This window comes from Somniosus microcephalus, chromosome 27 (assembly GCF_052327205.1).
Source record: "Somniosus microcephalus isolate GS21.2 chromosome 27, FLI_Smic_1.0, whole genome shotgun sequence".
NCBI classification, from domain to species: Eukaryota; Metazoa; Chordata; class Chondrichthyes; order Squaliformes; family Somniosidae; genus Somniosus; species Somniosus microcephalus.
In genome coordinates this window covers 21730927-21754219 of record NC_141013.1, presented here as the reverse complement: position 1 = coordinate 21754219, position 23293 = coordinate 21730927, and the positions used below count along the sequence as shown (strand labels likewise).

General features: G+C 43.9%; 1 protein-coding gene across 2 annotated transcripts in view; it reads left to right on the top strand.

The window, feature by feature from the left end:
• Nucleotides 1-23293, top strand: part of LOC147100054 (WD repeat-containing protein 72-like) — a 281840-nt gene that overhangs the window by 44429 nt on the left and 214118 nt on the right. For both annotated transcript variants that reach the window (XM_085968672.1, XM_085968671.1), the window contains exons 4-9: nucleotides 5594-5672; nucleotides 9034-9208; nucleotides 13145-13221; nucleotides 13329-13448; nucleotides 16138-16322; nucleotides 16966-17068. In XM_085968672.1, the coding sequence (XP_085824798.1) occupies nucleotides 5594-5672; nucleotides 9034-9208; nucleotides 13145-13221; nucleotides 13329-13448; nucleotides 16138-16322; nucleotides 16966-17068 (739 nt within the window). The remainder of the gene's footprint in view (nucleotides 1-5593; nucleotides 5673-9033; nucleotides 9209-13144; nucleotides 13222-13328; nucleotides 13449-16137; nucleotides 16323-16965; nucleotides 17069-23293) is intronic.

Sequence of the window (23293 nt, the reverse complement as noted above, 5' to 3'; positions counted from 1 at the left end):
CCTGTCTATGTCCCCTTGCAGGTTTTTTATGTCCTCCTCACTCACTACTTTCCCTCCCATCTTTGTATCATCTGCAAACTTTGATATGTTACACTCGGTCCCCTCCTCCAAATCGTTAATATAGATTGTAAAGAGTTGGGGACCCAGCACTGACCCCTGTGGAACACCGCTAGTTACTGATTGCCAGTCTGAGAATGAACCATTTATCCCAACTCTCTGCTGTCTGTTAGAGAGCCAATCCTCCACCCATGCCAGAATATTACCCCCAATCCCGTGATTTTTTATCTTGAGCAATAATCTTTTGTGTGGCACCTTGTCAAATGCCTTTTGGAAGTCTAAATACACTACATCCACTGGTTCCCCTTTATCCACCCTGTATGTTACTTCCTCAAAGAACTCCAAGCAAATTTGTCAAACATGACTTCCTCTTCATGAAACCATGCTGAGTTTGTCCTATTAAATTATGTTTATCCAAATGTCCTGTTACTGTCTCCTTAATAATGGACTCTAACCTTTTACCAACCACAGATGTTAGGCTAACTGGTCTATAGTTTCCAGCCTTCTGCCTACTACCCTTTTTAAATAAGGGTGTTACATTAGCAGTTTTCCAATCTGCCGGGACCTTTGCTGAGTCCAGGGAGTTTTGGAAAATTATTACCAATGCATCCACAATCCCTACCGCCACTTCCACTTTGACCTGGGTGAAAGTTTTCCAATACATTTTCCTGACTTTCAAGATAGTCAAGCAAAGCTCCACAAATCTATCTGTACCTGCACCTCCATTATTCAAGCCTAGCTTGATACTTTCCACAGATTATCACAGCAGGATGGAAACCATTGTGTTCCATGGAGCTTCTGGTCGCCTGTCATTTTAATGCTCCGCCCCACTCCCACTCTGACCTCTCTGTCCTTGGTCTTCTACACTGTTCTAATGAAGCTCAAGGAACAGCACCTCATCTTTTGATTAGGAACTTTACAGTCTTCTGGACTCAACATTGAGTTCAACAGTTTCAGATCATGACCACCGCTCCTAGTTTTTCAGACAGCAGCTGTTGTTAATGATACTGCTATTATCATTGACATCTCCTCTAGACCCATCTTTTGTTTCTTGTCCCCTTACCATCCCCTTCTGCTTTGCCCCATCATCCCTTTTTGTCATTTAATCACTCCTGCCTTCCACCCTATCACAAACCTTCCCTTTTGTTCTTTCCTCCACTCCCCCCTTTCCCTGCCTCCTGTACTTGCTTAAAACCTGTTACATCGCTAACGTTTTCCAGTTCTGACGAAAGGTCATTGACCTGAAACGTTGGGCAGGATTTTCATTGGGCCGTGGAGGCGGGATTGGAGGCGTGTGGGGGGTTAAAATCTCAATCAGGGGGCACGAATCCATCCCGCCCCCAACCCGCCTCCATGCCAGTTTCAAAGGAGGCGGATACCCGACCTGTGTTGGGACCTGCCTTCCCGAGGCGGGAAGGGGATTAGTGCCAATTAACTGCCAGTTAACAGGCAGTTTTTAGCTTGATCCCTATTTTTATTGCTGAAGTGTGGGATTCCTGACGGCTCCAAACCACGCCAAGTTAGCGAGGCGGGCTGAAGGGCTTGGAGGGTTCGAGATGTCCGGTGTTCAGGTGAGTGATGGGTGCATGAGTTCAGAGGTAAGTGTGTTTGGTGTGTGTAAAGCGCTTAAAGAAGTTTTACTTACATTTACTTACCTTTACAGCCTTCCTTCCTTCAGGTCTCGCGAGTCCCCCATCTCACCGGCACAGAAAGCAGAATGGCAGCGAGCTGTCAAAAGTTGCAGCATTCAGCTTTCTGTTCTGGAGAGATCTCTAAATCAGCCTGAGAGGAAGGAATTAACTTGGAGTACAGATTGTCACTGTTTGACAGCTTCAAACAGCTGTCAAACGCTGATATTTCATCTGTCAAAAGCTTTTGACAGATGAAATATCAATCTGTGATGTCACCTGTTGCCGGGTGGCCCTTAATTGGCCTGCGGAGCCCGCTGGGCGGGCTCAACAAGGTCAATCAAGTCAAAATCGCGTGGGTTGGCCACAACTCGATGGAGGCAGGACTACAACCCCGAAAGTTGTAGTGCCGTCTCTTACACGCCTCCTCAATCAAAATCCAGCCCGTTAACTCTGTTTCTCTCTTCACAGATGCTGCCTGACCTGCTGAGTATCTCCAGCATTTTCTGTTTTTATTTCAGATTTACAGCATCTGCAGTACTTTGCTTTTGTGTGGAATATTTGATCATCTCTGCCTATAATTTCAACTGTTTAACCTCTTTCTTAGCCAGCTATTTGTTTAGCTCTCTTATTTTTAAAGGAATTAATCAATGTGATATTGTTTGCTTTTGTTGGGAGTCTGTTTTAAGTATCTACTGATCTGTTGAGTGGATGTTTCCTTCTAATTTCTAGTCTTGCTTTTGTATTGTGCAAGTTAAACTGATGTTTATATCTAAACTATCTATGTTTTTCAGTATTTTAAAGATCAGAACTTTTTATTATTAAGATAAAGAGACATTATTAATATTTATTTAATCTTCCAAGCTCCCTTCTTAATAGATATTGGTCCAACTCTCTCTTATAGGTGTCAGCAGACTATGTCAACTACCTACTCTGGGAGTTACCATTGGGTGGAGAAGCAGAATTTGTTTTACGAATCTGTAACCTTGCCCAAGGATGTGAATTTTGTGCTTGTGTCCTTTATTTCTGTGTAATTTAAATAGCTTATTTCAACATTAACAGTAACCGTTCATCATTTTAAAGACCTGTATCATGTCTCGCATCAGTCTTTTCTCCAGCAAAAGTTGGTGGTCACTTAAACGTTCTTCATACATTAATCTCCCAAGGCCGGCAATCATCCTGGTGAATTGTCTGAACCCTTTCTTATGCGTCTATATCCCTTTTGAGGTATAAATGTAGGAAGTCACACAACACCAGGTTATAGTCCAACAGCTTTATTTGAAAGTGATTTCAAATAAAGCTGTTGGACGATAACCTGGTGTTGTGTGACTTCCTACATTTGTCCACCCCAGTCCAACACCGGCATCTCCACATCATCCTTTTGAGGTAGGATGACCAAAATTGCAATCTATATCCCAGAACTGGCCTCACCATGGACCTGTACAATATCAGCATAACTTGCTCTTATTTGTAATCTAGTGTGCTCCAGATATAACCCAGTACCCAATTTGCCTTATTGATAACTGTTGCACCCTGAGTGAGCATTCAGTGTATGATCGATGACCAGTCCCAACTCCTTTTCCAATTGAGCCTCCGCCAGTGTAGAAACAAAAGAGGGCCTTTTTGTATTGTTCCGACTGGTTGCTCATCTTTCGAGCTATAGTCTGCACCAAGTGGCCCTGGAGCGCAAACATGCGATATCTAAGATTTGCTGGATGCTTTCATGACCAGTGGGCACTGCATGCAACATAATGGGGGAAAAATTCAGTTGTTTGCGCCTCCCGTTAGCGCCTTAAGAGGGCGCCAATTGGGGCGCAAAGCAACTAGAGGCCGGGCGCGGCGATGTTTGTGCTGCTCGCAAAATTAACTAGACATTTTGCGGCGGCGCTAAACACTACCGCCGCGATCTCCTGTGTCGGCAGATTATGACGTCAGTCGAGTGCGCAACGCCCTGGTAGCGCCCCGGACTGGATATTGAGCGGCGCCCCCTGCCTTACCGCCTGCCGCTAGCAACGACAGGTTGAGGGGAGCGTTATGCTGTCAGAAAGGGACTAGGGGAGCGCTATTTAAAGGCGACCGCTTCCTGCCTTTTTTTGTCGGTGACATTTTTGCACCACGCATTCTGACAGAGAGAGAGAGAGACACTTCTGGAGAGATTCAACGCTGTGTGAAGGAGTTTTGAGCACTGAGCAGCACTTTGCAGGTTTATTTTGATTTGCCCTTCCTTGCTTTGCTAGCGCTCTGAGGTAGCGCCTCGCTCCTCGGCCTTTGCGCCTTAAGACAGGTGTGAAGCGCCTGATTTAGCGCTCCAATCACCTCCAGGGGGCGATAAAAGCCAAGTTTGCTGTCGGAGGCGATAATTAGCGCCAGGCGCTAAACTTTGCGCACGGCCGATAATGGCGCCCCAAACGGGGCGATACCGAATTTTCCCCCCAATATTTTTTCTTTAAAATGGCACGTGTGCGAATAATTGCATGTCTTTGGGCACCTACATCGGGTTTGAAATGGTTCATTTTCTTACGCTTTGGCCCCTTGGCTTCTAGCATCTGTTTGGACCCCGTGAAAATCATGAGCACAAATGACAAGAAGGAGCCAGCCAACAGAGTTTTAATTTGCCTGCCTTATACATGCTGAATATTGGCCTCAATTATTTGAATTCCAGAATTTAAATGTAATCTCTTGCAGCTCCATCTTCCTGGTGGAATCCATGGACATCTAGATGGTAGGACAATAAATGTTTGAACCTTGTGAGTTAATTTATTGAAGAGGCAATAGTATCAGCTTATTACTGTTTTCCCTTTCCACCTGCTTTATCCCTGTTGTGACCCCCTTGGCATCTGCATTTGATATTCTTCCCATTTCATTCAATGTGGTCATGGCCCCTCTCATGTAATGGGCCTCAAGGACCTCGAGATGTAATATACCCAGCCTCTGAGCTTGAGTGTGGCTGGAATAATCTGTTTATCACCAGCAATCCTTTCGACACACTCCCTCACGGCAGTGATAGTTAATAGGTTGGTTCACCAGCAGGAAAGAATATATTAGCTGGAGGGATGAGGGAGCGGTCTACCTCTTGGGCAAGTGCTACCCCAGGTGCCCACCAACAGTGCCCATTTGCCCGTGACATGCAAATAATTGCTAATGTTGAATTCTGCAATAGCACTTCACTTGATTGACAAATGAAGGTTGACTTCAAACATCATCAATACAGCTTGTCCTGCTCAAATATTACCACCTCCGCTATCTAATTTACATATACAGGGGTAAACTGAAGAATTGTGGCACACTATAGAATGCAGATCGCACCTCATTTCGAGACTATATAGTGTTACTTTTGCAGTATTTAAAATACAGTGCAACTTTTATTTAATCTCGGAAATACCTGCTTCGCAAAACATTACCAGAGGGTGGCACTGTGGTTTTTAAAGAAGTGAAGAGAAATACAAGCCTGGTAATCAGACCATTAAAAGATTTTTTTTAAACTGTGAAAGTCTGTAGAATGCATGATGCTTTCAAGAAGTCCAAGTTTAAGTTGGATGAAAGGCACCATTTGTTAATTGGATGTGGCTCATACAAATGATGGACAATCTAACACACTGACAAGCCATAATGTCAGTTTACCTGCAATTTGTTGCAGGCTGTATGTAGGTTAGTAACTAGGCTTCAAACTGAGACTTCAAGCTGAGCTGCGGGGTGTAATTACTCTGACAGAGAGGAACAGATATGTCATCCCTTTAAGTAATGGGCACAACAGCGTCTTGCTCAGTAATCTATAACAAAAAAAAAAATGACTTAAAATGGTTTGACCATATTTAACTGTGGCACTAAAGAAAATCTTGGTGCTATTAAATTATTTCAGTCAATCGACTGAAAATGCTGAAGAATAACATTTGAGATACACTTTGCAGGGAGATGTGCCTTTGGAATGTCACTAGTGGCCAGTGCATAGAGCACACAAAACTGCCCTTCACTCACACGGCAATCTACGTAAGTACTCCGGCTTTTGATGCGATGCTTTTACATTTGGTTGTGTATGCTGTCATGCATTGAAATTTGAAAGCATGGAACTGAAGACTGTGATCTTAGAGTTTTTTCAAGATTGAAATAATTGCACTCATTTCAAGAGCATTTACCTTAACAGTCTATGAAAGCAAACAATGATTTGGAACTCTCGAAGGGCACTAATATACTTTTAAAGGTCTGAAATTGACATTAATGCCCAGTTTAGTTCAAGAATTTTTGTGCACAAGCTCTACACGTGTTTACATGTAAAAACAAAAATACTGCTAATTTACTAAATATGGCTGAAGATCAGGGTTTGAAGTGATTCCTGATGTCATCAGTTTATAATGTTACACACAGCCAATTTTCAGCGTTGGATGTTTTGAAAATGTAATTGTTGAACACAGAAGTCACTGGCTTCTGAGGATGTGTAACTGGTGCAATTGTACAGCACCATACTGGTAAAGAAATGCCTCTGGGGTGCACCACACTGTAGAACATTTAGGACTGGAGGACTGAAATGTTTCACTTTTGCAAAGGCTATACTTGTTGTTAATGCCTGAAAATGGACGAGTCACTGCCATATGGAGAACCTTGGTTAGGACAATGTACTATTGAGTGGCAGATTGGGCAAAAAGATTATCTGTTGTGAAATCTATTGGCTGTGAAGTCTTTGGCTGCAGTTATACTGCCACCTTCACATTGGTGCTAAATGACTTGGGATGCACGTCGATGCATGTTAGAATATTGACCATTACCAGTTGACCATTTTCCCATCTGACCCTGCCTGTGTACGGCAAGTTAAAATGACCTTGTGACGTACTAACTGAGCTTCCAGATAGCAGGCTTTGTTTGGGAACAAGCTGCAAGAACCAAACACTTACAGATAAGAGGAGAGCCTCCACATTCCAGAGGACAATAACAAGTCTGTAAGACAGAGATGGAGCTCGCGGAGATTAGGGTGCTGCACAAACAACCCATCTTGGGTTGGTAGTATGCCAGCTTGGTAGAATAATTAATAACTAGAAGAGAAGGACAGAGATGTGTATGTGCTGCCCAAGGCAGCTGAATAGTGTAAAGATAGAGCATCCTCCTTTCAAAAGTTAGAGCTCTCGAGGCAGTTGGAAGTCCATTGCCTTGAAGGCAGCCAACGAAGGTCAAGCCTGATCACCTTCAGTCCACAGGGAAACCAGGTTGTATTAATTGCATGTCATTTAATGTAAAACAGTTGTATAAGAACAATACTCTTATTAGTCACTACATATTAAAGCCCTCACCCCTGCCCCTCCCTCCCGGAACCACGATAGGGTTCCCCTTGTCCTCACCTTTCACCCCACCAAGCCTCCACATTCAACGGATCATCCTCTGCCATTCCCACCACCAAACGCATCTTCCCCTCCCCTTTCAGCATTCCGTAGGGACCGCTCCCTCCGAGACACCCCAGTCCACTCCTCTATCACCCCCAGCACCCCTTCCCCTTTGCCCGGCACCTTCCCGTGCAAGCGCAGGAGATGCAACACCTGCCCTTATACCTCCCCCCCTTCCCACTGTTCAGGGCCCCAAACACCCCTTCCAGGTGAAACAGCGATTTACTTGTACTTCTTGCAATTTAGTATACTGTATTCGCTGCTCACGATGTGGTCTCCTCTACATTGGGGAGACCAAACGCAGATTGGGTGACCACTTTGCGGAACATCTCTGTTCAGTTCGTAAGGGGGACCCCGAGCTTCCGGTCGCCTGTCATTTTAATTCACCGCCCCATTCCCACTCAGACCTCACCGTCCTCGGGCTCTTGCGTTGTTCCACGGAAGCTCAGCGTAAGCGCGAGGAACAGCACCTCATCTTCCGATTAGGCACTTTACAGCCTTCCGGACTCCATATCGAGTTCAACAATTTCAGATCATAACCTTGGCCCCAATTACATTTTAATATATTTTTTATCCACACCTCTGGTTTGTGCCTTTCCCCTTTTTTTCTCCCACATGGCAGCTGTCTCTCATTCTGCCAGCGCATTTCACACTTCATCTCGAGCCATCTTGTCCTATTACCATCTCGTCTTGTCTTGAATATCTCTTAATGTCTCTTCACTTCCCTTTTGTTCTTCCATCCCCTCTCCCATTTCCCAGCCCCCAAACTGGCCTTTTAATTTGTTTCATTTCCTGCCTTTTTTTCCTCAGTCCTGATGAAGGGTTTCGACCCGAAACGTTGACTCTATTTCTCTCTCCACGGATGTTGCCTGGCCTACTGAGTTTTTCCAACATTTTCTGTTGTTTTTATATATTAAAGCTTGTTGTTTAAAACCTCTCGGGGCCCGAATCACACGGAAGTTATTGTTGAAAGACTAACAACCTTACATTGCGACAGTAACTGCGGGAAGAAATCCGTCCACAATGCAAAAGTGACCGGCATAATTGGCTTGTTAGCAAAATTGAAGCCCATGGGATAAAAGGGGCAGGAGTGGTATGGATACAAAATTGGCTAAAGGGATAAAAAAGAGAGTTGTGGTAAATGGCTGTTTCTTGGACTGGAGGGACGTATACAGTGGTGTTCTCCCAGGATTCAATACTAGGACCAACGTTCCCCCTAAGGTGCGCGGCCGCGCATCGATCAGGAGGTCCCGCGCAGGCCGCTCACCAGCTGTTGCTGCTGGAAAAGATACCACGCATGCGCAGCCGTGCTGCAAATTTAATGGGACCATGAACGGGAAAAGAAAATTAGAGGGAATATTGACTGGGACCACTGCTGTTTTTGATGTACATTAATGACTTGGACTTGGGGGTGCAGGACAGCATTTTGAAATTTGCAGATGACACGAAACTTGTACGTGTAGTAAACCGTGAGGAAGATAGTAATAGACTTCAGTAGGACGTACAGGCTAGTGGAATGGGCGGACACATGGAAGATGAAATTCAACACACAAAAGTGTGAGGTGCTGCATTTTGGTAGGAAGAATGAGCAGAGACAATACAACCTAAATGGTACAATTTTAAAGGGGGGGTGCAAGAACAGAGAGACCTGGGGGTGTTTGTGCACAAATCTTTGAAGGTGGCAGGACAGGTTCTATGATTCTGTGATTCTTTAACTGAATTTTGAACTGACACCTGAGCAGAGTAATGTCATGCAGTGTGAGACTACTGCCAGGAGGCCTTCTCCCCAGTTTTAGTTCTTTTGGGCATTTTAAGAAGGCCCACGTGCTCCATTGTAAAATATGATTTGAAAAGAATCTTAAGTAAACTGACATCGTTCACTGCAAATGATAAAAATTCATGATTCTAAATAGCACGTAAATATTTGTGACTTTGGTATGGTTTATTAATAAAACCATTTTGATATTGTCCTCATACAGTACTATTACCGTTCCTTTCGGATGTCAGGTGATGGCTGGTTGCTGTGCTGTGGACAGTATCAGGACGTCCTGGTCATTGATGCACGTAGCCTGGAGCTTCTTCATGCTCTTGCTTCATCTGTGACACCAGACTGGATCAGCTCGATGTGCATTGTCCGCTCCCAAAGGATTCAAGGTAAAAAGCAATTCAAATTTAGGAGGGGTTTTGATAGAGTAAATAAGGAGACCCCTCCATGACCTCGCTTCTTCCTATCTCTAATCTTCTCCAGCCCGACAACTCTCTGAGAACTCTGCGTTCCTGCAACTTCTGGGCTCTTGTGCATCCCCTGCGTTCTACGCGCTGTAGGAAGGCCAGTAACCAGAGGACACCGCTTTAAAATAGTTGGCGCAAGAACCACAGGGGAGATGAGAATATTTTTTACATAGTGAGTTGTTGTGATATGGAATGCACTGCCTGAAAGGATGGAGTGTTTGCTAGTGCTGTTGGGGAGGGTTTAAACTAAAATGGCAGGGGGTTGGGAACCTGTGCAGGGAGACAGAGGAAAGGGAAGCAAGGATAGAAGCAAAAGACAGGAAGGAGAAAAGCAAAAGTGGCAGTCAGAGAAATCAAGGGTGTAAATCAAACATGGCCACAGTAAATAATAATTCTAAAAGGTCTAAGAGTGTTTAAAAAAAACAAGCTTGAAGGCTTTGTGTCTTAATGCGAGGAGCATTCGTAATAAGGTGGATGAATTAGCTGCGCAAATAGATGTAAACAGATATGATATAATTGAGATTACGGAGACATGGCTCCAGGGTGACCAAGGCTGGGAATTCAACATCCAGGGGTATTCAATATTCAGGAAAGACAGGCAAATAGGAAAAGGAGGTGGGGTAGCATTGCTGGTTAAAGAGGAGATTAACACAATAGTAAGGAAGGATATTAGCTCTGAAGATGTGGAATCTGTATGGGTAGAGCTGAGAAATACCAAGAGGCAGAAAACGTTAGTGGGAGTTGTATACAGACCCCCCAAACAGTAATGCTGAGGTTGGGGATGGGATTAAATGGGAAATTAGAGACGCGTGCAATAAGGGCACAGCAGTTACCATGGGTGACTTTAACCTACATATAGATTGGGCGAACCAAATTAGTAACAATACTGTGGAGGAGGAATTCCTAGAGTGTATACGGGATGGTTTCCTGGACCAATATATCGAGGAACCAACTAGAGATCAGGCCATCTTATACTGGGTATTCTACAATGAGGGGATTAATTAGCAATCTTGTTGTGCGAGGCCCCTTGGGGAGGAGCGATCATAATATGATAGAATTCTTCAATAAGCTGGAGAGTGAAGTAGTTGACTCAGAGACTAGGGTCCTGAATTTAAATAAAGGAAACTATGATGGTATGAGGCGTGAGTTGGCTAGGATGGATTGGGTAACGTTACTTAAAGAGTTGAAGGTGGATAGGCAATGGCAAACATTTAAAGATCGCATAGATGAACTACAGAATTTGTTCATCTGTTTGGCATAAAAATAAAACAAAAAAGGTGACTCAACCGTGGCTAACAAGGGAAATTAGGGATAGCATAAGATCCAAGGAGAGGACATATAAATTGGCCAGAAAAAGCAGCAAACCTGAGGATTGGGAGCAGTTTAGGATTCAGCAAAGGAGGACAAAGGGATTAATTAAGAGGGGGGAAATAGAGTATGAGAGTAAGCTTGTAGGGAACATAAAAACTAACTGTAAAAGCTACTATAGATATGTGAAGAGAAAAAGATTGGTGAAGTCAAGCGTAGGTCCCCTGCAGTCAGAATCAGGGGAATTTATAATGGGGAACAAAGAAATGGCAGACCAATTAAATACATACTTTGGTTCTGTCTTCACAAAGGAGGACACAAATAACCTTCCAGAGATGTCGGGGAACATAGGGTCTAATGAGAGGGAGGAACTGAATGAAATCAGTATGTGTAGGGAAATGCTGTTAGGGAAATTGACGGGATTGAAGGCTGATAAATTCCCAGGGCCTGATAATCTACATCCTAGGGTACTTAAGGAAGTGGCCCTAGAAATAGTAGATGCATTGCTGGTTGTCTTCCAAAATTCTATAGACTCTGGAACAGTTCCCATGGATTGGAGGGTAGCTAATGTAACCCCACTATTTAAAAAAGGTGGTAGAGAGAAAACGGGGAATTATAGACCGGTAAGCCTGACATCGGTAGTGGGGAAAATGCTAGAGTCCATTATAAAAGACGTAATAGCAGAGCACTTGGAAAACAGTGACAGGATCGGACAAAGTCAACATGGATTTACAAAAGGTAAATCGTGCTTGACTAATCTACTGGAATTTTTTGAGGATGTAACTGGTAGAATAGATAAGGGAGAACCAGTGGATGTGGCGTATTTGGACTTTCAGAAGGCTTTCGCTAAGGTCCCGCATAAGAGATTAGTGTGTAAAGTTAAAGCATATGGGATTGGGGGTAAGGTACTGACTTGGATAGAGAACTGGTTGGCAGGAAGCAAAGAGTTGGAATAAACGGGTCTTTTTCTGAGTGGCAGGCAGTGACTAGTGGGGTATCGCAGGGATCAGTGCTAGGACCCCAGTTATTCGCAATATATAGTAATGATCTAGACGAGGGAACTAGATGTAATATCTCCAAGTTTGCAGACGACACAAAGCTGGGTGGACATGTGTGCTATGAGCAGGATGCAGAGAAACTCCAGTATGATTTGGACAGGTTGGGTGATTGGGCAGATGCATGGCAGATGCAGTATAATGTGGATAAATGCGAGGTTATCCACTTTGGTGGCAAAAACAGGAAGGCAGATTATTATCTGAACGGCAATAGATTGGGAGAAGGGGAAGTGCAACAAGGCCTGGGTGTCTTTGTGCACCAGTCGCTGAAGGTAAGCATGCAGGTGCAGCAGGCGGTTAAGAAGGCAAATGGTATGTTGGCCTTCATAGCGAGAGGATTTGTGTAAAGGAGCAAGGATGTCTTGCTGCAGTTGTACAGGGCCTTGGTGAGACTACATCTTGAGTATTGTGTGCAGTTTTGGTCGCCTTATCTGAGGAAGGATGTTCTTGCCATGGAGGGAGTGCGGCGAAGATTCACCGAACTGATACCTGGGATGGCAGGAATGATGCATGAAGAGAGATTGGGTCGATTGGGCTTAGAGTTTAGAAGAATGAGAGGGGATTTCATTGAAACTTATAAAATTCTAACAGGACTAGACAGACTAGATGCAGGAAGGATGTTCCCGATGGCAGGGGAGTCCAGAACCAGGGGTCACAGTCTAAGGATAAGGGGTAAGCCATTTAGGACTGAGATGAGGAGGAATTTCTTCACCCAGAGAGTGGTGAACCTGTGGAATTCTCTGCCACAGAAGGCAGTTGAGGCCAACTTATTAAATATATTCAAGAAGGAGTTGGATATATTTCTTAAGGCTAAAGGGATCAAGGGATATGAGGAGAAAGCTGGGACAGGGTACTGAATTTGGATGATCAGCCATGATCTCATTGAATGGTGGAGCAGGCTCGAGGGGCCGAATGGCCTACTCCTGCCCCTATCTTCTATGTTTCTATGTGGTGGAAGCAGATTCAATAGTTACTTTCAAAAGGGAATTGGAGATCTACTTGAAAAGGATAAGATTTGCAGGGCTCTGGGGAAAGAGCAGGGGAGTGGAACTAATTGGGGAGCTCTTTCAAAGAACCGGCACAGACACAAAGGGCTGAATGGCCTCCTCCTGTGCTGTATGATTCTACGATTCTAAGTACCGTATTCTGGATGTGTGCAGTGGGCTGATGATGCATGGAAATAACGGTGGTTTGTAACTATCTAATTCTTTATGTTAATTTCATTTTGCAAAGTGGCTACTGCATATTCAAAAATAAAATGAAACTGTAATTCTTTGAACAGAAAGTAATTATTCTAACTATAAGCATTTTTTTTGAGCATACATTTAAAAAAATTGATTAAATGTAGGCCTGGTTCAATGTTTTCATTTGAAGACTTGAAACAATTTTTATGATACTATATCAAATGCCTACTACTTTTTGACCTACACCTTTTTAAATGCTAATAGTCCATATAATGCATAAAATATTTCTCTGTTGTGAATTTATTCTGCAGAGGATTCACTGGTGGGCATATCAGTGACAGGAGACCTCAAGGTGTGGGATCTATCTTCATCAGTTAATGGTGTACAGGTCAGCTTATTGCAAGAAATGCTCCCCCAAAACCTGTAGAAATTCAGCTTTCTATCGCCATACAGACAGTTCATTGCTTGTTCTAATAATTCTTTTGTGTTTTCCAGGCGAGAGAGGATGTTTTTGAAGCAGAATCCAAGTCACTTCAGTGTTTTAATTGTCAAGCAGTCTGCTTTTGCACTTACACTGAACGTTTACTATTAGTAGTTTGCTCGGATTGCTGGAAGGTATGTTTTGCGGCACGCTAAAATAATTTGGTGGACATCTAACTAAAAGTGCCAAAAAATGTAATGAACAATGTTATTAGCTTGGCTTAGCTGGTAGCACTTTGGCCTATGAGTCAGAAGGTTGTGGGCCCGAGCCCCACTCCAGAATTTGAGCACATTATCTAGGCTCACACTTCACTGCAATACTAAGAGAGGGCTGCATTATCAAATTAGCTGTCCTTTGAATGAAATGTTAAACCTGTCTATCTTGTAAGATCTCATGGCTCTATGCAAGGTACAGCAGAGAATTCTGGTATCCAGGCCAACATCCTTCTCAATCAGCACCACCAAAATCAGATTAACTGGTCATTCATCACCTTGTTGTTTGTGGTACTTTGCTGTCCACATTTCATAGAATCATAGAATGGTTACAGCACAGAAGGAGGCCATTCGGCCTGTCGAGCCCATGCCAGCTCTCCAAGATCACTTCAGCTTGTCCCACTCCCCCGTCCTTTCCCCGTAGCCCTGCAAATGTTTTCCTTCAGGTACTTATCCAATTACCTTTTGAAAGCCATGATTGTGTCTGCTTCCACCATCCTTTCAGGCAGTGCATTCCAGATCCTAACCACTCGCTGCGTAAAAAAGTTTTTCCTCATGTCACCTTTGGTTCTTTTGCCAATCACCTTAAATCTATGTCCTCTGGTTATTGACCCTTCTGCCAACGTGAACAGTTTCTCTTTGTCTACTCTGTCTAGACTCATCATGATTTTGAACACCTCTATTAAATCTCCTCTCAACCTTCTCCTTGGAGCAGAGAACAACCCCAGCTTCTCTAGTCTATCCATGTAACTGAAGTCCCTCATCCCTGGAACCATTCTTGTAAATCTTTTCCGCACCCTCTCTCAGGCCTTCACATCCTTCCTAAAGTGCGGTGCCCAGAATTGGACACAATACACCAGTTGAGGCTGAACCAGTGTTTTATAAAGGTTCATCATAACTTCCTTGCTTTTCTACTCTATGCCTCTATTTATGAAGCCCAGGATCCCGTATGCTTTTTTAACCGCTTTCTCAACCTGCCCTGCCACCTTCAACGATTTGTGCACATTTACCCCCAGGTCTCTCTGTTTAAGCACTCTCTTTAGAATTATACCCTTTAGTTTATCTTGCCTCTCCTCGTTCTTCCTACCAAAATGTATCACTTTGCACTTTTCTGTGTTAAATTTCATCTGCCATGTGTTCGCTCATTCCACCAGCCTGTCTATGTCCCCTTGAAGTCTATCACTATCCTCCTTACTGTTCACTATACTTCCAAATTTTGTCATCTGCAAATGTTGAAATTGTGCCCTGTACACCCAAGTCCAAGTCATTCATATATATCAAGAAAAGCAGTGTTCCTAGTACCGAGCCCTGGGGAACACCACTATACCTTTGCCTACATAACAACAGTAAACATAGAAAAAAACATAGAAAAATAGGAGCAGGAGTAGGCCATTTGGCCCTTCGAGCCTGCTCCGCCATTCAGTATGATCATGGCTGATCCTCAATCTCAAAATCATATTCCCGCTCTCTCCCCATACCCCTTGATGCCTATAGAAGTAATTGTACTTCAGAGTAGCTTGCTGTACGGGAAGTGCTTTGGGATGTTTCTGAGACGTGATAAGGCATGATATAAGTGTAAGTTCTTTTTCAATTCTAAAGCATTACTGAAAAATTGATATTGGGATAAATAATCAATTCTGCCTGGCAATTTGATTAGTTTCTTCATTTGGTCAGTTAAAATAAGGTTTATTCCTCTGATTATGTACTTTATCTGTTAATCTGCTATTAAACACATTGGTAAATCTGGTGGGTATGGAAGATATCCATCCAAATTAAATTATAGTATATTAACACCTCAGAATCACAGAATCACAGAAACCCCACAGTGCAGATAGAGGCCATTTCGGCCCATCGAGCCTGCACCGACACATATCCCACCCGATCCCCGTAACCCCTACACCAACACATATCCCACCCTATCCCCGTAACCCCACGTATTTAATCCCCCTAACACTAAGGGTCAATTTATCATAGCCAATCAACCTAACCTGCACATCTTTGGACTGTGGGAGGAAACCGGAGCACCTGGAGGAAACCCACGCAAACACGGGGAGAATGTGCAAACTCCACACAGACAGTCGCCCGAGGCCGGATTCGAACCCGGGTCCCTGGCGCTGTGAGGCAACAGTGCTAACCACTATGCCACCGTGCTGCCTCAATTTTAAAATTTCTCATCCTTGTGTTCAAATCCCTCCATGACCTCGCTTCTCCATATCTTTGTAACCTACTCCAGCCCTGCAACCCTCCGAGAACTCTGCGTTCCTACAACTCTGGCCTCTTGTGCATCCCCACTTCCTCCGCCCTGCCATCAGCAGCCATGCCTTCAGCCATCTAGGCCCGAAGCTCTGGAATTCCCTCACTAAATCTCTCCGCCCCTCCACCTCTCCTCCTTTTAAGATGCTCCTTAAAACCTATCACTTTGACCTAGGTTTTAGTCACATGTCCAAATATCTGCTCCTTTGGCTTGGCGTCAATGTTTGTCTGATTGACGCTAGTGTGACGCACCCTGGGACATTTTACTACATTAAAGGTGCTATATAAATGCAAGTTGTTACAGATGCTGGATTTTTCTTTTGTTTCTCTGTCTTATTTTCTCATTGTTCTCCTGTAGGTATTTGATTATTGTGACTTTTCATTGCTGTGCTTCGTGAACAGCGATAATGGCTGTCACCACTGGGCTGGCGGGGAAGTGTTGGCTGCAAACAAAATAATCATCTGGACAGAGAGCGGGCACAGCTACATTTACCAGCTGCCCGACCGGTGGGCTCAGATGGGAAAACCACGTGAGAAGTTCAGGTACGGGCACGGCCGTTGTATGTTTCATTCATCTTTCACAAAAGAAAATCAGAGCACGTCACAAATGATAAAAAAAAAAGACCAGTGCAAACAAAGTCTTTCCAGAGTGGGACATTGGTCAGGAACTTGGCAGCTGTGGGCCTTGTCCCACACAGTGGGAGTCTAAAGAAAAAGAGTAATCGGGCAGAACTTCCCTGGCGCAGTTGTGACGATTAACAGTAAAGGCTGCTCATTTTATTAGCATGACAAAGCATCCTTATGATGCTGTATGTAAAATAATAATAGAACATTCAGGAGGGCAAAATGGATCATTTAAAACATGGATCGTTTTGAGTCACTGAAAATTAATTTTGTGGTGTAGATATATGGGGTTGGAATCGTGCTGTGTCGTGTTGCTGACAAATGTGTTGAGATGGTTTCCTGAAACTCTATTGTTTGCTATTTCAGTGCTATCCAGTTCATTGTAAAATAGTGGAGAAAGGAATTTCAAACCGGCGCATTAATATTACCGATATTGCACGTGATTTCAACTTGTTTGCCTTTGCCAGATGAAAGTTACAATTTTTTTTGGCTTTACTTTTATGTTCAGCAGCAAATCCCGTTCTCGGTACTTGACCAGCAGATTTTTTCAATGTCTTTACAGCAGTCTGTTCAAAACTGGCATTTTTACCGCCCATGGACACTCATTAAGTGAGACTGTTTCACCTCGTCTGCTTTGCTATACATCGAACGATGCTAACAGTAAGGTAAAGCACATTTCTGAAGATAAAATTTTATGTTAAATGCACTGGAATTCTAAAGAGTTTGAAGATTGAAGCCAATTAAAACCGATGTCATGTAACACAGTTCCTTTTATGCCTACATAGTTAGATGGCTCTGTAGTCCTGTGCTACCTCGGGTAAGAATTCCTCGAGTTACTTTTGGCTAAAAACAATGGGGTGGAATTTCATATATTTTTAAATTATGCCTTGAAATTGCTATGTACAGTGTTAGTAACAAATGCATTAACGTATTTGTACAAAAATCCTCTGTGTACTAGTTGAACAAAGGTGTTAACTCAGTTTAAAATAAATGTTAACATATTAATTACTAATATTGCACAGCACAATTTACGTGAATTACATAGTATTTACAGCACAGAAACAGTTATTCGGCCCAACTGACCTGTGCCGCTGTTTATTCTCCACACGAGCCTTCTCCCACCCTACTTCATCTCACCCTTTCAGCATATCCTTCTATCCCTTAAATGCATCTGTGCTATTCACCTCAGCTACTCCCTGTGGTAGCAAGTTCCACATTCTAACCACTCTCTGGGTAAAGAAGTTTCTCTCGAATTTCTTAATGGATTTATTAGTGACTATCTTCTATTTATGACCCCTAGTTTTAGACTCCCCCACAAGTGGAAACATCAAACCATTAATTTTTAAACTGCTTAATGTTAGATCAGAGTTAACTGCTCTGTCGGCTCCTTTGTTAACATTTCATATTCATACGTAGTGCTCTGCCCATTTATGAAAGTTGGCAAGTGAGGAGCTCCACGTTGCTGGACTGATGCAGAGCCAGCAGTATAACTCTGATCTGCCAGCTCCATCTCGCTGTAAGCAGATATGGATTTCCAACCAGTAACTGTAGTATAGCAGCCCCATTAAAGAGTTAACAGGTTACATTATATATATTTTTTTACAGATTAGAAATAAGAATATCTGAATTGGATATTTCTGTAGAATACTGACTGTCAAAGTCAGAAACATTTTGAATGACGATGCGCGACTACTGACAGAAAATGTACTCTTTTTGTATATAAGTCTTTCTACAAATTCTGTATGGATTTAATTGGGTGAGCAAGTATTTTATAAAGACATTTTTATGGTATGATGAGAATGGACTGTAGCCAACTGCAGTCACAATCGTAATGTGTACAGTAATGGAGAGGAAACATAACAAAGGCACCAGACTAATTGGAGGGTTCAGATGACGTAAACCTTAAGAGCACAGCTCAGTCAATTAAAACATCATCTGAACATTGATATTAGAGCTTTCCCGTGTTACATTAGAACAATTTAAATGCATTTCTACACACGTGCTCCATGTTCAATATGGCATTAATCATAACCATCAAATGCTGTGACTTTTTAACTAAAATAACAGGAGATTTTGCTTTCAGTTTTGTGTGCCTCATCCGTGGGAACGCTGTCAGGGTATAAGCGCTGTGCAATATTAGAATTTAGTTGCATCAAATTCTTCTTCCGTTTTGCGTTAATGCCTTTGTTAAAATAGCAGCCAGTGGATTTTTTTGCACAGAAGTGCTCCCATGCACGTATGGTATTGTACACCGTGATTTCACCCCATGTTTTTAAAAGAAAAGGCCGCAATTCCAACTTTTCAGAAAAGAAGATGTACGAGGTCGGGCCTCCTGGCCAGAAAAGACCCACTCAGCCGACATATGTGACAGATCTTTGTCCTGCTTTTTCATTATATTGAGTAGAGTTTGGCAACTTTCCCATCTAGAATACTGATTTTGGCACTCCGATGCAATTAAAAATGCTGGAACCCGCTGGGCCTGGATTTTTAAGCCACTGGGAACGTTGCTTTGTAACCAGTCATTCGGAGGTACATGAGAGTAGCTTGGCTGGACTTCATTTGTGACTTTACCTCCCTCCCTCTGGGCACTGTTGCCTTGAGGCACCTGGCAAAGATTAAAAACCCACCATATGAGAGAATCTCAAACACAAAAGCTGAGTCCTTACCACCTTATGTTACATTAACACCCTGTATTACTGGGTTGCCTTCCAGCCGTAAATCTTCGAGTATTATCTACCTTTTAGTGACGACTATGCTGGGCTGTAATACGGTGTGGATGCTCATCAGCTTACAACCTTCAGTATTAATGTCTTAACTACCTCTTATAAATTTAAGTAATAGAAGCTTTAAGGCAGCAGTAACGGTTTACTTCTCACATTTTGATGTCAGCAGTGTAACACCAATCTGTACAAATGTAATATGTGGTGTATGTGCCTTTAAGAGCCCCTGTATACTGTAATGCCGGTAATGGCCACTCGGGCTATATAAGCCTGTATAGTGTCTTGTACCTGTTAGTTCACCTCCAGACTTTGTTCAGTAAACACCTGTGTAACCTACTCCTGCATTCCGTGTCTCCATTAACACACGGATACAACAGTGGCGACGAATTGGAAACGGACTTCCCTGCAATTCGGCAGCACCTCAAGGAGATCGATTCCTCAGACGAAAGCCGAAGAAAAACAAGAAAGAAAAGAGAAAAGGGAAAGGCTGTGGTTTCACTGGCTGGCCGAGCTGGTGGCAGGTACTGCAGTGGTCCTTCCTGGGCGGCGGGCTGGGGCTCCATCGGCTGGATCTGCAGCGGAGCTGAGCGGTGGAGGTAAACAGAGACAGAGGGGTGGAGCACTCGGGAGACGGCCAGCGCTGCAAAGCAGGTCGGCGTTCAGACCAAGCAGAGGGGGAGAAAAGTCCCAGAGACTCCGGCGGGAACGAGTCTCCACCGATTGGAAAAAAAAACCTATGTAAATAAAAACCGCGGAGAACAGCGTTGTCAGCAGCAGCAGCGGCGGGAAAGCGCGGGAAGCGCCATTTTTTTTCTGCAGGGAAGAAAGGAAAGCGCCATTTTTTTTTTTCAGGATGCCTAAGGCTGGCAATATTAATGCTTTCGATAGCGATATAGAGGATTGGACCACATGTGGAAAGAGTGGAGGTATATTGCACAGCAAATGAAATAGAAGATAATAAAAAGGCACCAGTACTTCTAAATCTAATGGGCGCAAGGACATACGGGCTGTTACGAAACTTAATCACTCCAGCCAAACCAAAGGACAAGAATTTTAAGGAGATTGTTGATACCCTACAGGAGCACTTAAACCCAACACCGCTGCTGATAGCGGAACGATTCAAATTCTTCAAGAGGAATCAGCACAAGAATGAAAATAACGCTGATTACCTCACCGAATTAAGGAAGCTGTCAAAGCACTGCCAATTCGGGGCAGGACTGGCAGATTCTCTTCGAGACAAATTCGTCTGCGGTCTCCTAAGTGAAGGAACACAGAAAAGGCTACTTTCTGAGAAAGATTTGACACTGGACAAGGCTTTCAGTATGGCTGTATCATACGAAGCAGCTGCAAGAGGAGCTGCAGAGATACAGCAAAAGCCACAGGACTTCGGCACCCATGAAATGACACAGGGTTTCGAGAGATGTTATCGCTGCAGCAGATCCACCCATGACCAGAGGGCCTGCTGGTTCAAGGACAAAGCATGCAGGCAATGCGGAAAGATTGGACACATTGCACGTGTATGCCGATCTGGACACAAAAAATCCACGGACAGGAAAAAAATCAATAAGGAAAAGTACAGAAAGGTACAAATGATGACGGACAGTGGCTCCGAAGACCAGAAAAGCGATAGCGACTCCGGAAACAAGAGACTAAGCTGTCTCAAATTACATAATGTAATTGCCAAAGAAGATTACCAGACCATTTGGGTTACCCTCACGATAGCGGGGTCCCCAGTTAAAATGGAGCTAGATACAGGATCAGCTCTGACTGTCATAAGTCGACGGGATTACGAGCGGCTATTTCCGCATATACCTTTGAAAGACACATCCATTATCTTGAAAACATATACGGGGCAGAAAGTATACCCCAGAGGGAAAATAAAGGTGCCTGTTGTATACAACGGCAAGGAAATACAGAAGTTGTATTTATACGTTCTGCAAGATGGTGGTCCACCGCTGTTGGGACGTGAATGGATCAGGAAGATACGTTTAGACTGGCACTCCATTCAGGCACTGACGGTGACCAGTAAGAAAAAAAAATGATGATGACGTCATACCTGAACGATTAAAAGACATCTTGGCCAACGCCAAGGAAGTGTTTCAACAGGAACTAGGAACCTTGAAAGGCGTCACCGCCTCAATTAAAGTGGAAGATGCGGCAATTCCCAAGTTTTTTAAGGCAAGGCCGGTGCCATACGCAATTCGTCCAGCAGTCGAGGCAGAGCTGGAGAATTTGGAAAAGGCAGGCGTATTATCCAAGATAGATTGGAGCGAGTGGGCAACACCCATCGTCCCGGTCATGAAGAAAACGTTGAATAATGATAAACCTGAAGAACAGAGAAAAATTCGCATCTGTGGGGACTTCAAGGTGACTGTAAACCCAGTCCTTCACACGGTACAGTATCCTCTTCCGAGGATAGAAGATATTTTCGCCTCACTATCCGGAGGAAAACGTTTCACCAAAATTGACTTGGCTCAGGCATATCTACAGATGGAGGTTGAGGAGGCCTCTAAAAAGTATCTCACGATAAATACACACAAAGGCCTGTACCAGTACAATCGACTGGTTTTCGGAGTAGCATCAGCTCCAGCTATCTGGCAAAGAGCTATGGAGCAAGTCCTCCAAGGGATTCTGGGGACTCAATGCTACCTAGACGACATCCTTGTAACAGGAGAAAACGACAACGAGCACCTTGCCAATTTGGAGCAGGTGCTCACTAGGTTGAGAGAACGGGGCCTACGAGCAAATCGCCCCAAGTGTGAATTTTTCCAGAAACAAATATCATATTGTGGCCACATAATTAACGAGGAAGGGTTGCATAAGTCACCTGAAAAAATTGAAGCGGTCATAAAAGCCCCAGCACCTGAAAATGTCTCACAATTAAGGTCGTTCCTGGGATTGATAAATTACTATCATAAATTTTTACCGAACTTGTCAACTCTTCTGCACCCTCTTAACGAACTGCTACAAACGGGAGTAATTTGGAAATGGAGCGAAGACTGTAAACGTGCCTTCCATAAATGCAAAGGCTTGATCACGTCCAAGGAAGTTTTGGCTCATTACAACCCATCACTGCCAATCAGACTGGCGTGCGATGCATCCCCTTACGGCGTAGGAGCGGTATTGTCGCATAGATTCCCTGATGGCTCGGAGCGGCCGATAGCTTTTGCATCACGCTCATTGAACTCAGCTGAGCGTAACTATGCCCATATCGACAGGGAAGCACTTAGCCTGGTATGGGGAGTGAAGAAATTCAACCATTACCTACACGGACAAAAATTTACCTTGTTGACTGACCATCAACCCCTCGTCTCCATATTCAACCCTAAAAAGGGTGTTCCCTTTATGACAGCGCAAAGGCTACAGAGGTGGTCCCTTTTCCTAGGGGCACACCAATATGACATAGAATACAAAGGATCAAAACAGCATGGGAATGCTGACGGTTTATCGCGCCTACCGTTGCCAACGGTAGAAGAGGCACCTACAGTGGACCCAGTGGAGATGTTCCACTCAACCATAGTGGAATGTCTACCAGTAACAAATTCTGCCATTGAAAAGGAAACGAGGAATGACCCGACTCTCTCACGAGTCTACGATTTAACGGTGAAGGGATGGCCAGCACATGGCGAACCACTGTTGCCAGCATTCTCGCAAAGAAGAGAACAGCTGTCAGTGTGCCGAGGAACCTTGATGTGTGGATCCAGAGTGGTGATTCCACCCAAACTCCAGGATAAAGTGCTAAAGGAGCTTCACGAGGGGCATCTGGGTGGAGTGAAAATGAAGAACCTAGCCAGAGCGTTTGTGTGGTGGCCAGGTATCGATGGAGACATCGAAGAAATGACCAAGAGCTGTCTAGGATGCCAGAAGGTCCAAAACGCCCCACCACAAGCCCCTCTACATCCATGGGAGTGGCCCTCATCTCCATGGCAAAGGGTACACATCGACTTTGCTGGTCCATTTATGGACTCAATGTTCTTAATCGCGGTTGATGCACACTCCAAGTGGCCGGAGGTAATAAAGATGTCCTCCACCACCACGGAAAAAACCATCACAGTATTAAGGACCATATTTGTCAGGAATGGGCTGCCTGAACAGATCTGTTCTGATAATGGACCGCAATTTGTGTCCGAAGAATTCAGGAAGTTCTTAAAAAACAATGGGGTTGAGCAC